Source organism: Eretmochelys imbricata, chromosome 8, assembly GCF_965152235.1.
Source record: "Eretmochelys imbricata isolate rEreImb1 chromosome 8, rEreImb1.hap1, whole genome shotgun sequence".
NCBI lineage: Eukaryota > Metazoa > Chordata > Testudines > Cheloniidae > Eretmochelys > Eretmochelys imbricata.
Window position 1 is genome coordinate 24,609,834 of NC_135579.1, and position 13,906 is coordinate 24,623,739.

The 13,906-nt window shown below is 36.0% G+C and overlaps 1 protein-coding gene across 1 annotated transcript in view; it reads left to right on the forward strand.

Annotated features, from left to right (window-relative positions):
• Nucleotides 1–786: 786 nt before the first annotated feature.
• GABRA1 (gamma-aminobutyric acid type A receptor subunit alpha1) overlaps nucleotides 787–13,906 on the forward strand; it is a 51,035-nt gene continuing 37,915 nt past the window's right edge. The window contains exons 1-3 of the mRNA XM_077824015.1: nucleotides 787–860; nucleotides 4,861–4,973; nucleotides 13,296–13,363. Coding sequence (XP_077680141.1) covers nucleotides 787–860; nucleotides 4,861–4,973; nucleotides 13,296–13,363 — 255 coding nt within the window. The remainder of the gene's footprint in view (nucleotides 861–4,860; nucleotides 4,974–13,295; nucleotides 13,364–13,906) is intronic.

Below are 13,906 nucleotides of genomic sequence, written 5' to 3' on the forward strand. Positions count from 1 at the left end.
AGGCATGAAAAAAGACTCTTTATGCAGAAACATTTCCTAGTGTCAGCCAGTGAGAATGGCTAGAGATTTAGAAGATGGTATGTAGGCATTTAGCACATGGTTTGATTAATAAAGTGTGTCCTTTAGCCTGACTGAAGTATTAGTGTGCATACTTAGCAGCAGATCGCAGAATAAGACTCCAAACATTACACTAGTTACACAATGATGCTTCGGTAAACAAGAGACTAGAAACAGGAATGTCTCTGAAGAAAGTTGTTTCCACAATACTCAGGTAAAGCACTTATAACCAGGGAAACTGCTCCACTCAGTCACTAGCAGAGATCCTAACTAACACATCTGCACTCAAGTAGGTAAAAAAAAGAGCAAGCAACAAGCAATTATATTTGGTTATTCGCAGATGTCATGAAAAACCTCGACATTGTTAACACAGGAGGATACTGAACAGTGGCCTTTTAAACCTATTCTGGGGCCAAGCACTTTAATTCAGTAATCCATTTTTTTAAAAGTTGAAAAGTAATATAATCAAGATTAAAAACCAATGGCCATGTATGTATAAATAAACAGTAATATTTCCAAGTCCAGAAAAGGAAGGCAAAGAGGTGAATGGATGGGACATCATTTTTGTTTTTACTCTGAATGACGTGCCATAGCACTGTGAGGTCGTTGACTGACATCAGATTATTTAGCTAAAGTTACTAGAGTCCTGTTGTGTTTTCCCAAATGACTGTTTTAATGCAAGGGTTGTTGATTGTTATTTATTTTCCTTTCCAGCTTTCAGAGCCCATCATGAAGAGCATTCTAGCACTTTGTGACTGTCTTTGGGCCTGGACCCTGCTTTTGAATACACTGTCTGGAAGAAGGTGGGGAAAAATATTTTAAAAGTTTTTTGTTTGTTTTTTTTATAAAAAAAGACATTTGGAACCTTTACTTTGTTATAAAGGCATAAGAAACAACTATCACATGCACTGGGCTCTACTAAATGTATTGGAGGAAGTTAATCCTTGTTCAAATCCCAGCTAAATCTAAATAATGAAGAGTGAAAGTAAACTACAATTTGTTTACTTAACATCTTTATGCTAAGATTAAGAAAGTCTTCAGCAGAAACTATTTGAACCATATTCAAGCTAAATTATCAATTAAATACATATAAAATAATATATTGTCCCTTCTACTCAAAGATAAAGATTATGAGAGTTTATTCTATATTTCAATTGTGACTGTGAATCAAATAGAAAGGAAAGCGTAATTAAGGCATTTTATTTCAGTATTCTGGGCCAAATCCTGCTTTCACTGAAATCAGTGGCAAAACTCCCATTGGATTCTGGATTGGGTCCTAATTTGTTAATAAAACTGTTTTGTTCTTGCAAATCCTTAGTCATTAAAGTAGTTCTTCCTCATGAAACTGGCCCTTGTTGAGTGGTGAAGAAGGCTTACATGCCTAAGAATTTGCAGGATCAGGCCCCACCACAGACCCTTGGGTTTGAAAGTACATGCTGTTTAATCTATCTGTTAAAAAAAAAACTTTGTGGAGAGTTAGCATTAGTGCTAGTACCATTCATGATCATACAATTATCTTATTTGATTACTAAACCTATGGGCTAAACATGAGTATACTTGAAAAGGAAAGTATAATCCAAAATTCACTGGAGGGGGGATCTCAAATATATCTTTTATTGTATTTTAAAACATTAAAATCCTATCTACAATCCTACCTAATGAATAAAGGTCATTATATTTTTCCACTGTCAATGATAACCCTTAGAAAATATTTTGTACACACGTTCCTATGTCTTCTTTTACGTCTTTTATTCAGCAGCTCTAGAGAAATTTATCTCATGACCAACCAGAAAAGCTTAGATAGATACAAGAGGATAAAAAGGTCTATTTTGCATGAGTGTTTCTTCTAAAAAATAGAGATGTAAACAGTGTACATATACAGTTTAACATACGTTTTGAACAAACAAGAAAGATTAAAAAAAAACTTGTTGAAAAATCTGTCTAAAAAGTGAGAATTTAAAGTATTCTTTGGGTATTTCATTTTGTTTTTTCATTTGCTAGTGTATTTTGGGAAATTATGTTTCACTGGAAATATATTAATTGTGTATATTCTAAAGTAAGAATTAAAATTCATTTGACTGCTTTTGAAAAATTATATGAAGTGTCACTATTATAATGACCTGTAGATGGAGTTAGTGTACAGTGTTTTATTGTACAGTGGTGTAATATGAAACCACAGTCACATAGAGTAACTTTGATATGTTTCTTGAAAATATACACACCCACATTAAATATATCTGTTTATGAAGTCATTTTATCCAAAGCAACGTCACTTGCCTTTAATTCTAGTTTTTTGTTAAATCCTTGGCAAGTATAGTATTCTAATTAAATAAAATGTCTCTTATGTGGAAAGGTTACAGGTTTTCAATCAGATGGTTCCGTTCACAGAAAATAAAAATCAATGTTGGAGCTATTTTACCAAGAATGGTTTCCTGAGTTTGGATAATTTACAGTGGAAAAAATCACTGTTACTTGGAATTGATAATGTATTGTCTGTTACACTTGTGCAAACTGCTCATGTTATGCTGATATGTCGGTTAATTAAAACCAAAACACCACCCAACACATTTGCTTTTGGAAAAATAATGTGAAGAATAGATAAATGTACTTAAAATTCCACACCCAGAAATACAATTAATGACATAATTATGTTTTATCACATCCTCTCAGATTACATTGCCATTTGTCCATCACTCTTTCCCCTCCTTTACCCCAGGGATACACATTTATTTATTCTCATCAACCTTACAAAAGTGTACTTTCTTCTACCTTAATCTTGATGACCTTCTGCTCTCCTTGAGATATGTATGCACAGCAGTTTGTTTACTGACAATGAGTGTTTATATAGAATTTAATCCAGAGAAGAGTCCTGTACCACAGCTCTATGTAATGCATTTGGGAATGGATCCTTTAAAATATAATGCATATGGGGGAAAAGTGTAATACACCAGCGTAATTTGTTAATTAACATATAAGTAATATCTGAAAAGATGTCTGAAAATATTTACATCAGTCACTTATAATTTAAAATTATCAATTTAAAAAGGAACCCCATCATACTAGAAATATTTTATGTTTATAGTAGCTGAAAGGAAACATGCTAGAATTTATTAATAATTTTTCATTAGGAAAGGTATTTGTCATTTTATTCTATTAATTAAAAACAGAACAGTAGATATCTTTGTTTAAACATTCCTACTAATAAAAGGAACATATGGCCCTCCAAACAATACATTAAATAAAATGGTGGTTAAAACCCTGTGAATATAGGTTCTGTTAGTTGTTTGAATCTGTAGTTTCCTTTATTCAAAACCTCTTTGGAAATTAACATAATAGTGATTTTTCTGTCCCATGGAATAGGTCATGCAAACAGATTCTCCCCTCCCCAACCCCCATTTTTATGTATGTGGGATGTACAAACAAGACTAAATTGATGAGGTTAAAAGAAATAATAGGGTTTTTTATAATTTCATCTTTTACATAACCATTACTTCCTTATAAAACAATCCAGGCTGGTTAGAACAACTAGGGCTGGCAGAATGCTGACCCCCTTTACTAATGTCCATATAGGAAACATGCTGGCCAAGAGTGTAATAGTTTTCAGCAAGATGATATCACCCTACAAAAGGTGTTCTGCATCATATTGGTTACCTGAATCAGTAATAATATATGTGACAAAATTGTGTGCTGGAAAGCAATTTGGGTTCAAGGGCCAAATTCCACTGGGTGGACACATGCTTAATGGGAGTTTCCCATGGTAATGGATGGAGTAAGGATTACAAGATTTGGTTTCAAGGCAACCATAATAGATGATTAAGGAGAATTAGTCATGACCTGTATTTGGCAAGGACTTTAGGTAGTTAAGAGACTGATTCTGATCTCATTTACACCTGTTTAATATCACATTAACTCCATTGACTAGAATAGGCTTCATCCTGATGTACACCAGTTTAAGTGAGAATACAGTAATCAAGTTCAAAGACTTTGATTCTGCCATCCTTATTCAGACAAAACTTTCCACTGACTTCAGTGGGACTTCTGTCAGAATTAGGACTAAAGCACTAGGAAACTGGGAGGGAAGGTTTACAGAGAAAGGTTTCCTTGTCGACACACAGCTTGATTACGCACTTGCATGGAATAATTGTAGTTGTTCTTCTTATATAAATCTGCTAATGGAAAAAGGAAAGCAAAAATGTACCAGCATAAGAAAGTGATAAATATGTATGTCTGTTAACAACAATTTCATCATATTGTGTTCTGGCTCTGATCCAATAGTAAGTTCCGCACAGATGTCAGTTGGACTGCATGCATGTTTAGGAAGGACACATCTCTGTATTTTTAAATTTTCTCTTTATTTTAGCAAATATTATCAGTATTGAAATTCCATTCAGTCTTAATTTATTACGTATTTATTTTCATCTGAGCCCTTGATAACCATTATAAATCTAACACATTATAATTTGCTGATAAATACAAATGTCATTGTGGAATATAAACTGAAAAATTATAGCCACTAACGAATAATGAAGTAAGAAATAAAGGACCCAAGTTTCACGTGGTTTCTATTTGTAAAAATGAACTGGCGTTGACCTAAGCTTTTATTGCAAATGTGTTCTTTAAAAAGAAAATGTTTAAGAGAAAGGACCATGTAATGCACTACAATCTGGTATTATGGAAGAGACTTTGTCTCCATAAATCAGTATAAGCAAGATGAAGCAGATTTTGTAGGGGTTTTGTAGATTTTGTTTTGTAGGGTTACTGGTAAATTGATGATTTATCATGTTAACTGCTCTCTGATTTCAGCTATGGACAAACTTCATTACAAGATGAAATTAAAGACAATACTACAGTGTTTACCAGAATACTGGATCGTCTGCTGGATGGTTATGATAACCGCCTAAGACCAGGATTGGGAGGTGTGTGATATTGTCATTTTGAAGGTTGCCCCTTAGAGCAAAATTAAGTTTAAAGTGATTGTTTTTACATTCATATTTGTTTTGTATGTTTATGCAACAATTTTGATATACAAGGCATTTTAGTAAAACATCCATCTGTATACACTCACACATACACACCTTTTAAATTATGACAAAATCTGTGGTTCTCAGTTCAACAAAACATTCCCTGAGTTTTGCATAAATGAGAAACAAAAAATTTGACCCAGGACTTGACTAACTTCAGTGGGCTATAGATCAGGCCATAAAAGCCTGATATCTTAAAACAAACAAAGAAACTCCCATTGATTTCGGTCATAACAGAATATGACCCCAAGGGCTAGATTCTGCCACCCATACTTATACAGATGTCTCAGTAAAGTTTATAGGGTTTTGGCTAGGTAAGGGTATCAAGATTTGGCCCACCAGTCTTTGTAGTTACACAATGCCTATTACTTTTTCAGTTTAATGATCCAAGAGTTAAACTGCCATCCTTTCTTGTATAACAGTGGTGTTAAGACTCTACATTTTTCTTTAGCAGGAAATACACTGTACCTAGACTCCACAAACAGAATAGGAAATCTGCATTCAAATTGATACTTGTTCCTGTTCTGCTATAACACACTGATCCATCATTCGGTTTTATATGATGGCTTTCCAAGGAAAAGGTTCTAAATGTACAGGCATAAACTTGTTCTTTGCAATGATTTTGAACTGATGATCTTTGAGATGCCACAATTTGTTTTCCTTTCCACTCAAAATATACCATTTAACTTGTTTCCCCTCATCTATTAGTTTTCAATAGAGTTCCAAACAGAAGTATTTATTGTAAAGAACATTTTTCTATAAAAAAGAATGAATATATTATCCACTAACCATGCAAAAAGAATCAGATATAAACAAGTAATTGCATTCAGTTTGTGTCTGTTAATTCTTCTGTTTTACCACAGTTCTTGAACAATGGGTCAAATTCATTGACTTCAGGGATGATTATCTTCAAACTTCAAGAACCACAGAAAGAAATGTATTGTTCTATATTAAGGATTTCAAATGTAATTTTGAAGCTAATAGGCAACAAAACAAGTAATCACTTTGTCCACTTGATGTACTAACATTTTGCCTGCTTTCATGTAAATCCTTGGATTAGTCTAGAAATAAATATTCCTTTATCCTTGACTAATACCACTTTAGATTTCAGTCAACTGCTATAGTAACTGCATATACCATAGAAGGCAATGAGAAAGGGAATATATCATAAAACCTGATATCAGATGATCCCCCCACCAATACAAATATTTGTGCAAATTCTTAATTGATTTTTGCACCTACCATGAGTTAATTTAAAATTTTCTAGAATATGAACATAAATTGATACAGGGAAAGAAAAAAGAAATACACTCCTTTTCTTTGTTGAAATTGTTAATGGGATAAGATAATCTTATAATAATTTATTTTAAATGCAATTTGTCAGAGGGTGAAACAACCAGATATTGCTAGTGGGTGAACCCTAGTTTGTTTGTGTACATAGGTCTATATCCTCCAGTCCTGTTTGGAAACAATGCCAGTGACTACGGGCCTAATGGCATGAACAACTATGGGATGATCATTCCAGTGTAACTGGAGTCTTCCACTGGTATAGAGTCAGTATAGTACCTCCTACACCAGCTGCTAGTCCCCAGCTACTATATTAGCTCCTCTGAGTCATTCACAGCTGGGCTGAGTTTGAACAGCCCTGAGTTTTCTCCAGCTTACACTGAGAGACCAGCCTGGCACAGAGCTGGCCTAGGATTCAGGTAGCACAAAACTAGCCAAGGATTTGGGCTATAGTATTTATTTATTTTGATCATGTAATATTTTTTAGTTGCGTGAATATCTTAACATCTCTACTCAAATGTATTTCTGAGAAGGATTGAAGAATCCTGAAGACTATGATAAAGAAAAAACATAAGAACGTAAGAATGGCCATACTGGGTCAGACCAAATGTCCATCTAGCCCAGTATCCTGTCTTCTGATAGTGGCCAATGCCAGGTGCTCCAGAGGGAATGAACGGAACAGGTAATCATCAAGTGATCCATCCCTTGTCTCTCATTCCCAGCTTCTGGCAAACAGAGGCTAGGGACATCATCCCTGCCCATGCTGGCTAATAGCCATTGATAGACCTATCCTCCATGAATTATCTAGTTCTTTTTTGAACCCTGTTAAAGTCTTGGCCTTCACAGCATCCTCTGGCAAGGAGTTCCACAGGTTGACTGTGCGTTGTTTGAAAACATCTTTTTTTCCAAAATAAGTCCAAAATATACTATAATTGTGGGCAATAAATTGTATGTTTCAAGCAAAAAGTAATACAGTAATATCTTCCACTGCACTGCATATTCATCGGGGAGCTAGGATAAAGACTGGAGCACTGGCATGATGTGAGCGGTAGAGCTGCTGGATTTTGTACCAGTTAGAGTTTTTTTCAGTATGTGTAGCTTCATTCCTAAGTCCCACCTTGTGTTGGAAACTTTCCTTTATTCAATCTTCTTCTGGGATCTCCCTTTCATGGAAAACCTAAACAGCACATATGCTGATTTAATGTGGGATATGGAGATTATAATTGACAACCTTGGTAAGGCCAGACATAATGTAGAGTGTACAGCTTTGAGCACTTTGACATTTCAAAAAAGGTTGATAAGTTGATATGCACATAATAGAAAAAAAATGGCAACATGGATATGATTTCTAAAAAGCAGCTCTACATTTTGCACTTGCAATTTCCAGGTTGTAAATAATTGTGGTACAAAATGAAGAGAGAGAAGGTGGGTGAGTTAATATCTTTTATTGGACCTATTTCTGTGGGTGACAGAGACAAGCTTTCGAGCCACACAATCATTTAGATGTCTGCCTCTCTGACATCTACAGTAAATAGCAGCTGTTTTATGTCAACAAACTTGGACATAAAACTACATTTGCAGTTATTTGTGCCTGGAAAAAACTGCAAACACAAAAGAAAGGTCAGGGGAGACTATATTTAAGATCAGCCTAGTGAATGTCTATACGTATATGAGGGGTAATAATTTATTGGAAGTGATGGGGCAAGGAATTGCATGGAGGAGTAACAGACTGGAAAAGGGAAAATCAACTTAGACATTAGGAAAAAAATTAAGAGGGAAATCAGTAAGATAATAGAATCATTTACTAAGGGAACTAGCTGAGCCCCATCACTAAACATGTTCAGAAGCAGACTAAATACATCAAGTTGGTTCCTATGATCCTTTCACCTGCATGGTGTAAAACAGATCAAAGGTACACAGATAGCAATGGAAGGGAGGCAACATATGGACTGGAAGAGAAGCCTTGCCCTTAAGTGCCCAGTAACCCATCTGCCTGACCAATAACATTTTTAGGTTCTGTGGTAATTTGAGTGGAGTGGATAACTGTCTGTGGGGATAGAGATAGGGAGTAGCTGCTTTAAGTGCCACTAGAGAAACCTCAGATTTTCCAGGAGGAATGAATGGTCCATTAATTTCTGATCTGGGGCTACTGAACACGGAGGCTGAGGCTGTGGACAGTTAACAGTTTTGGACTGGGCAGCAAGGCCACAGACTGGGCTGTGCCAGTAGTGGAAAGGGGAGACTAGGTTGGTATGCAGAGGGCCAGGCATTCTTCACAGATGCCCTGAGATCTATAGGGTGAGACCACATTCACCTATAGGGTTTTAGGCTGCTCCTTCCGCACATGCGTGCATTCTTCCTTGCTGCTTGACGGATTCACTGGGCTCTGTAACATTTCAGCCTGGCACAATTATAAAAGTAACATGTCCCCTTCATAAGGTCTTCCATGGAAGAAGACATTAGTGGATTGTACAAAACAATCTTGAAGAAGTATGGGAAGAAGAAGGGTGGGTTTGACTGGAAGATCTAGCCTGATATCCCTTATGGAGTCCGATCTTTGTAGTTATTGCTCAAACATATATTAGAGATCCCATGTGGGTTACTGTTGCTCGAGTTCTATTCTATCCTTACGTTAGTCTACACTTCATTATGTAGCAAAATTATTTTGTGTTTGTTTCATGCAATGGGTAAAAGTTATTTTGTTGATTACTGTTTTGAGGCTCTAGTAAGAGTTATTGGGTCTAGATTATATGCTTGAGCTTCCTGAACACTAGCTAGGTATAATTACTATAAAACCATATATGTGGACAAAGCATTCTGTGACTCTGAGAGCTCCCCTACCCCAGGACAAATTATTTTCACAATGTACATGATGTCTAGAGTATAAGCAATGACAATAAACTTTCCAAATACAGTTTGATAATAATGTTGTCAGTAAATATTCATGTTAGAGATCAGGGCAACCTATAGTAATTGGATCTGAACTCACCCACAGTTTTGGTTTAGGCCATATCTGAGTGTGAAACTGTGGTCTCGATCCATAGATGTAAAGGCCAGAAGTGACCAGTGTGATCATCTAGTCCAGTGGTGGGCAATCTGCTGCGGGCCACTAGACAGTTTGTTTACACTTGCATGGCCACCCGCAGCTCCCAGTGGCTGCAGTTCGCCGTTCCCAGCCAATCGGAACTGCGGGAAGCAGCGGCCAGCATGTCCCTGTGGCCCACTCTTACTCACATTGAGAAGTCCAATTAAAATTATTTGGTGCCACTAAACATGAATAAGGGTGGAAGAATCCATCCCTCTGATCCTGCCATTGTCTATATCTTTCAATAAAAAAAAACGCTGAGAATTATTCTGATCCTTGTCCTTCCCTATGTCTGAAAAATGCCTCAATGGGTTTGATGATCTATCAATGCTTTATATTTTGGTCTAAGTCACAACCTTGGCATGCAATGTGCCAAGGATTTGTTTGGAAGCTGTTAATTAATCTTCCACTTCTTGAGAATAATCTTGCAATCATTCATTCTCTCGTGAATTGCGAAGTTATATTGCTGTTAAAAATATCAGTTACATAATTCTCCAAGGAAGTGGGACATTTTCTGTGTATGCGTGTAACACAGTAGGCTTATTTCCTGTTTGCACAATGTTCATTTTTCATTTATTTCTCAATTTATGAGCCTATCATAAGCCCAGAAAGTAACAAAATTCCTGATAAGCTAAAACAAAGTATTTTACTTCCATATCTGTTTGTATTTGAGCCAGAAACTTATTTTACTCATTACTTTTAGGGTTTACATTGGTTTCATCTCAATATCATTAGTAAAACAACTGCTCCAGTTGCAGTTATGTTATACTGGATGATGTTTGTTTATATCTTGTGGGCCACATCCTCAGCTAGTGTACACTAGTTTACATCTGGTGAGGTTCTGGTCCAATGTGTATTTACATGTGTTCTGCCATCAGGCAGAGGCCCTTTTGAGTGTTCTGATATCTAAGACCAGCACTGAAATGTACGGCATATAATTAATTACAGCTGGTTTTAATAGTTTGCTGAGCAATAATCATCTGAGCCCTAACTCTCTGGTGTCTTAATTTTCTTTTGGACAGTTTCCTTGGTGTAAATATAATTTTAATCCAGTGAGTCAAATCCTTGAAGATTCCTTTTTTGTAATGGCATCCTCAAATGGATTAGAGATAGCATAACAGTTCCGTCACTATCTCATCCCACTTCCTGGAAGTAGGGGTTATGGTCAGGACCCTGGGGCATGTCAGAACATCTTTACAGACATTTGATCTATAGAATAGTTTGTGGCCAACAACTAAAGGTATTATAATGCTGGGAACCTTTTCAGTGATGTTTCAATGCATAATGTGGAATCTGAATCTTCTTTTGCTGCCGGCTGTTTTATCTTCAGCTCATAAACTTTATTTGGTAAGAGATAGAGGCTGGAAGTGGGAACAGTCTCCATCCAAGTTGAATATGTCTTGTAATAACCATGTACTTCTTCCAGTGGTTGAGGTTAAGTTAACCACTGTGCACTTCTTTAAGATTAAGCCAAAAGCCAGTTAGAGTCAAGGGAGTCCTTAAATTTATTTAAGACAATTAAATTGCTTGCAGACCATGTTGATAAGGGCACAAATCCATTACACTGGGTGGTTAAAGAGGACATTTCACTATCCAAATGCTTTTGTCAATGGAGTCACTGTAGTATTTACATGTTACTCAGTCCTGATTATAAAAGTCTTAGAATTCAAAAGACATAAGGAAATTAATCTACAGCTGTAATATTATGCTATGTGTGACTACGAATAGCACATGGAAATTTCAGTCTTTAATTTCTTTAAAGAAATGTTTGAGATTGACTTTTCTGCTATTTAAATTCTCTGCTGACTTCCTAAAAAGATGCAATAACGTTGTTTGTTACATTAGCTGTGATGATGTATTACATCACAACTAATATTACATTTTGATAATTAACCACTAAAAATGTGTGGCTATTTTAAAATAAGATTTTAAATATTTAGAAGTTTTAGTTATTTTCAATTAATATAAATAAAATTATCGTGCACAACTATTGCTTTCTCTTCATAACTTTTGGTTTCATGTATACAGATTTTGTGCTTTGTTAATGCTACTGTTTTTATTGTTGAACATGAGTTTATTTTTGCTACTGTCCTATCCCAGGTGCAATAAATTACGTTTATTAAAGAGTTAGTCCACCAGAGTTCAACAAAATGAAATCCGTTTGAACTTGAAGAGTGGTCTCTTAAATCAATAATTTCTCTATTATATTGTTTTACAACTTTGAAGGAATATGTGTATAATGTAAAATGTATGTGATATCTATATAAAAAGTTTCAATGTGTCAATGAACAGGATGTGGGTGGCCAGCTCAGCGGTTAGAGCAAGAGTCAGCGTTCAGGAATTGGTGCCAAGGGTTAGGATCAGGTTACCTGGGTCCTAAGCTGGGGCAGGAACTATTGCAACCATGGGCACATGCTTTGAGCAGCTGCTCAACTGTTGCTGCTGCTGGGCTTAAGGGCCGGTCTGCCGACTTTTCAATCAATCAGACTGTGTAGCCAATCAGGCAGTCTACTACAGGACAGCTGCACTTGTTAGGTTGCCCAGAGATTGCCTCTGCTGCAGGCCCTGATTCCTGACACAAAGTCCTGTGACAAATGTCCTTTATCACGGACCTTTGATTACCTCTCTTGCTCTGTGTCTAATTAATCTATTTTCTCTGGGACTACTTCTAATATTCCAGGCCTCTCAACAACTGACATTTTACAACTGTCATTTTATTTGAAATCTGAGAAATGTATTCTTCCTTCTTCTACATTTGGAAATTCCCCCCAAAACTCATTGGCTGGAGGTCAAGGATAGGCAATATTTAGAACTGAATATAGATTCATAGTTTCCAAGGCAGAAAGGGACGATTGTGATCATCTCATCTGACTTCCTGTACAGCACACTCCATAGCATTTCCCCAAAATAATTCCTAGAGCATAACTGTTAGAAAAACATCCAATCTTAATTTAAACATTGCTAGAGATGGAGACTCCACTAGACACACACAGACACACACACAGTTTACGTAAATTTTAGAGGTTTCTAAGTTATTATTAATCTTTTTTGTCTCCCTTAAAGGCCTATATAGCTGTTCTCATGATCCAAAGGGAACCTGGCAGTAGGGATGTTGAATGGATTCAAACAGCACTGCCAATAACAACTTAAACAAAAATCTAAAACGTTGAAAAAACAGCTGTTTAAAATATGAGGCACATACAGAACCCATGAAGATGTGGTATAATGGTTTAATTGGCATTTGTTTGGAATGGCTTGCATGGCTCACACTTGTCTTTTGCACTCATGAGTAATGCAGCCACCTCAAACCCCTGCTGATAAAAATACCTTTATATCACATAATACTGTATTTGCTCTGTCTTTTTCTCTCTCTGTCTCTGTGTATTATATAAATATGTAACACACATGCATATACATAAAAGACAAACAGAGGGTTAATTAATGTAAAACTTCATATGGACACATAAGATAAGTTTTGAGTCCAAAATTAGCTATTGAGTACTCTTTATACTGTTGAAACAAGCAGGTGTATTAGTCAAAGGTTCATTTAAAGAGTTAATTAACAGCAGAACTATGACCTGTCTGCAAAGAGATTTCAACACCTGGCATAAAAACTCATGTCTCAAAAAAGCTGTACGGTGACAGCGCATTGAAAAAAGGGTTGCTGGAAATATTAACTGTGAAATTACATCTATAAGCAGTAAATTATCGAGCCCACATTGTAGACCAATTTTAGAATAGCTAATCAAAGCCAATAAATTTTCTATTCGGGTGAGAGTTGTGGTGGTTAGATCTAATGAGGGCTGTTGATAGACACTCACTGTCCTAATTTCCTGCTTCATCAGAGCGTGTAACTGAAGTGAAGACTGATATCTTCGTCACCAGCTTTGGGCCTGTTTCCGACCACGATATGGTAAGTGCCATTCTATATTGTTACAGTAATAATTTTTAGGGGGGGTTCTATAATAACATGATACCTAACTTTCATTTTTTATATATATTTTGGTTCCAAAATAATGTCAGCTTTTACACTTTACCATAATTGTTGGCTATGACTGCATTTAAGTGCCCTTAAATTAGCAACCTCTGTGACTTGAATAATGGATTTATAACAGGCAATATTCCTGCACCATAGTATAGACTTCCTCTCATACTTAATCATTTTGAATGGATCAGTACCCTTGAGAGAATGATCACTCAGTCCAAATTGGCACACCGCTGATCCAATTGTCAGAAAAGATCATTATTTTAAAGCATGATAAACACTTAAGCCTACAGACTGAGGCCCAGGCTGTAGAACCCATGTTTTTAAATTAAACGCTGCTGATCAATTGGAAGTGAATTTCCTAGATATTGGCTGGTCAAAGAAGATTAATGATGAGAATCTGAATCATTCCTTTATGGTATGGATATCAAAGCCTAATTGCTGCATAATCACTAGGGAGTCACATGTTCA